Source organism: Otolemur garnettii, unplaced genomic scaffold (genome assembly GCF_000181295.1).
Source record: "Otolemur garnettii isolate 467f Iridium unplaced genomic scaffold, OtoGar3 scaffold01802, whole genome shotgun sequence".
In the NCBI taxonomy this organism is placed as follows: Eukaryota; Metazoa; Chordata; class Mammalia; order Primates; family Galagidae; genus Otolemur; species Otolemur garnettii.
The window spans coordinates 102-3,684 of NW_003854197.1; the positions used below are offsets into that span (position 1 = coordinate 102).

Below are 3,583 nucleotides of genomic sequence, written 5' to 3' on the forward strand. Positions count from 1 at the left end.
AGCTCTAGGAATAAAATTAGCCCTTTTTGCCTTTATTCAATAAAGATGCAGGATGCTGGGAAAATAGCCTAACATATACCCAGGTGAAACTCTGAGGCAATCACTTTGCCTTCAGTGTGAAGGGATAGTTATGATTATTTTCAAAAGCAAATGTCAGAGGGCAGGAGCGATGTAGCAATTCCAGGGCTCCAGGTGGAAGAATAGAGAGAAAGAGCACAGGTGAGGATGGGCCTAGTGGGAATGTACAGAGTAAGGAGTTCTGGTGACCTGCAATGATTTGGGGCTCATTACCATCTAATTAGCATAGCATGGGCAGAGTGTTCACAAAGGATTCTGGGAGGATGCATGAGTAGTCAGGAAGCTGTTATATAACCTAACTTGTTGGGTAATCTGTTTTATAACCCCAACCTGTCAGTCACTTGAAAGGCAGGAAATAGCAACAAATCCCTCCAGGAGAAAAGGGGAAGCCAGGTTAGGGGATTTGTCTTAAGACAAATTTGTAGGTTGCTTCAGCGAGTCCTGCCAGCACCAGCTGCAGAGTCTCCTAACAGGGCAAATCCTGCTAACTCACGGTGTTATGTACAAAAGTGTCTCAGTTTACAGACGAGCATAGGTCGACAATTCACTGAGATATCTTGGAAGCAAAGGCAAATCTACACAAACAGAAATTAGCGTATACCTGGTCCTGGAGGGAGGATCAGGTAGAATTGTCCTAAGGCCATTTAATGGGCAGTGATTTGTCTCGGGTTGGGCCAATTCCATGAACAGATAAAGGTCCACCTGAACACACTCTCTCCTCATTTTACAGGTGTTTCATGCCCCCATGGATTACGAGGGATATCCAGGAACTCCAGTTATATGCGTGGCCCTGCTACTGGTAAGAAGACACCTCCTGGTCAATGTTCTTGCATGAGGGAACATAGCCATGTATGGTTTGAGTTTCTTTGAATCGCATCAAGTTAAAAAGATTTGAAATTTCTGGGCATCTGAAGCAACAGATATGCACATACAGTGAATTTTAAATGTGTATCACTATCTTTACAACAGCTGTCTGATGCCAAGTGTGAAGCCTGAGCTCTAAAATGGCTTGAGTCGTACTGATTTCATCCTGTTAAAACTATGAAATCTGTCATGCTCTCTCTGGACAGCAGTGAAGCTAATTTGGGGAGTTTCATAAGATTTTATGTAGATTGTCTTTCAATCTCATGAAAATGTTATCAAATCCAGTTTTATGTCCTATCCCTCTCCTTCAGTCAATTCCAACATTGAAATTATTGCTCATATGGTGATGTTAATTTTGATTTTCTTTCTTTTCCTGTAGCCTTACCTTCATTTTTTCATTTTCTTCTTCATTCTGAGATGTCTAGAAAAGAACTTCAGGAAACAATCAATGAGAAAGGATCCTGTGTTCAGGTGGAGAAAATTCAAATATAATTCTGCTTTATGTTAACATTCGTTGTTTAAAGACATTTTAAATGCTTAAATTAATTTAGTAAGAAGTATTTCACAGGATGGTGTTAAAGTTATTTCTGTGGTATATAAAAATTACTGTTTCATAAAACTCTACTTACCTTAAAATCCCATGCAAAAATTCACATGAACACACGTGAGGTGATGAAAAATCAAGGAAGAATAGAATTTCTCTGCTGAGGAAAGTTATATGTGAGAAGTAGAATCTTTAAAATAATGAATAAGTCTCAATAAGCCATTGGGTAAGTGTGGATGATCCAGGAAGCAGGAGTAGTAGTCTGAGCAATAGGACGGAGGCTGAGATGAATGCCCTCTTTGTGCAGATTGGAGAAGGCTGCTGGAGCACTCTGGAAGGCTCCAGATAATAGACAATGAAATTCAAGCCAGTTATCAGAGGGTTTTGAAATAGGGAAGTATAGGGAAGTCTTTTCAAATTACATAATGAGCAACCAAGACTCAGGTGTATCTTGATAACCTGGTCTACCATGCACAGTGGAAATCCAGCTCATTCTAATGTCGGTGTTAGCACAGGATAGTGACAAGATGACAGCCATGCTTTAGGAAACTGACTCACAGCAGCAATTTGGGATGGTGTTAGGTCAGCTGGAGGGTAAACATGTGGCAAGGAAGTGGCTAAGGGAAGAGGACGGGAACTGAGTTGAAACTAGGAACCAAATTGAGGCGAGGACCTAGTGGGAATGTACAGAGTAAGGAGTTCTGGTGACCTGGAACTGATTTGGGGCTCATTACCATCTAATTAGCATAGCATAGCAGAGCACAGGGATTCTGGGAGGATGCATGAGTAGTAAGGAAGCTGTTATATAATCTAACCTGTTAGGTAATCTGTTATATAACCCCAACCTGTCAGTTACTCCAAAGGCAGGAACTAGCCACAAATCCCACCAGGAAAAAGGCAGGACAAACTGGTGAGCACATAAAGCCAGCCTGTACTCAGACCTGGGAATCTTCCTCCACTTGCAAAGAATGACCAGTCTTTCCTCTGGAACGCACTTTCCCTTTGCAATGAATGTGTGTGTGTGTGTGTGTGTGTGTGAGTGTGCGTGTGTGTGTAATGTCTTTTAATCTGTGATTCCTCTGGCGTTGGCTCTACTTGGTACAGTACTCACTCCTGACCCTGGTTAACTGGGGGACCAGGGAACACCCAGGAGACCTAACCAGGGCAGGAGAGAGAGATGTGAGAATCGGCAGGAGAGAGAGATGTGAGAATCAGCAGGAGTCAATGGTGGGTGATGAAGGAGAGAACCAGACTGGCAGAGTGAGGAAAGAGTGATTCTGACACATCTTCCCCCGAAATGGCTGTGCTCAGTAACTGATCAGATGCTGCTATGGTGATTGGATGTCCTGGACTTTCTGTGGCATAATGCTGATTCCAAATCTTTGGATGCCTGGTTCTCATAAAGCCTTTAAAACTTTAAAATAGCTGTATCAAAATTACAGTTCCTGGACCTCCTCAGGCAACATTGCTTCAAAACCTTTTGCCAGAGGATGGACATCACTTTTGTTCTTTGGAAAAATAATTACTATCCTCACAAGAGAAATAAATTTAGGTTAAAAGGCAAGATAATGTAAGAGTAACATCATTGACTCACATGGTGCAGCATACAAGGACAGATTATGCTGTGCTCATAGCAAATCTATTCAAATTATTAATAACATAGTTTGTAGAAAATTCATTATTTTTGCTGCAAGTTTTTTAACTTGAAAGGATGTCATTCTCACCTTGTTTTGATTTCAGAATTTCTCCAAGAAACAGTGAGTTTTTCCCAAACCCAGAAGAACCTGAAGCAGAGGATGAAGATGTTCAGATGGAAAGAACCAGGACAGCAAACGCTGTGACTGTCACAGACGCAGATGAGGTAGAGGTCACAAACATGCCCACCCAGTATTCTTTTCTGTCAGATAAAGGGAGCAATGCTCTAATCTTAAGCTTTGAGAAATACCTGAAGTTCTTTCATTCTTACACACAGAGCTCTTGAATCGACTTCAGCAACTATGAGGTGCCCACAAAGGCCAGGGGACAAAGGAAACACACAGACACAGACATTAATGTGTAAATTTATTGTTCAGGGTCGGTTTTGATAAGTATATAGCT

General features: G+C 41.5%; 1 protein-coding gene across 1 annotated transcript; it reads left to right on the forward strand.

The window, feature by feature from the left end:
* Nucleotides 1–618: 618 nt before the first annotated feature.
* On the forward strand, nt 619–3,577 carry LOC105888438 (ATP-binding cassette sub-family A member 9-like). Its single transcript, XM_023509174.1, has 3 exons — nt 619–877; nt 1,322–1,413; nt 3,227–3,577. Exons 1-3 carry the CDS (start codon nt 824–826, stop codon nt 3,465–3,467), a joined length of 387 nt encoding a protein of 128 aa, XP_023364942.1. The 5' UTR covers nt 619–823; the 3' UTR covers nt 3,468–3,577.
* Nucleotides 3,578–3,583: the final 6 nt, after the last annotated feature.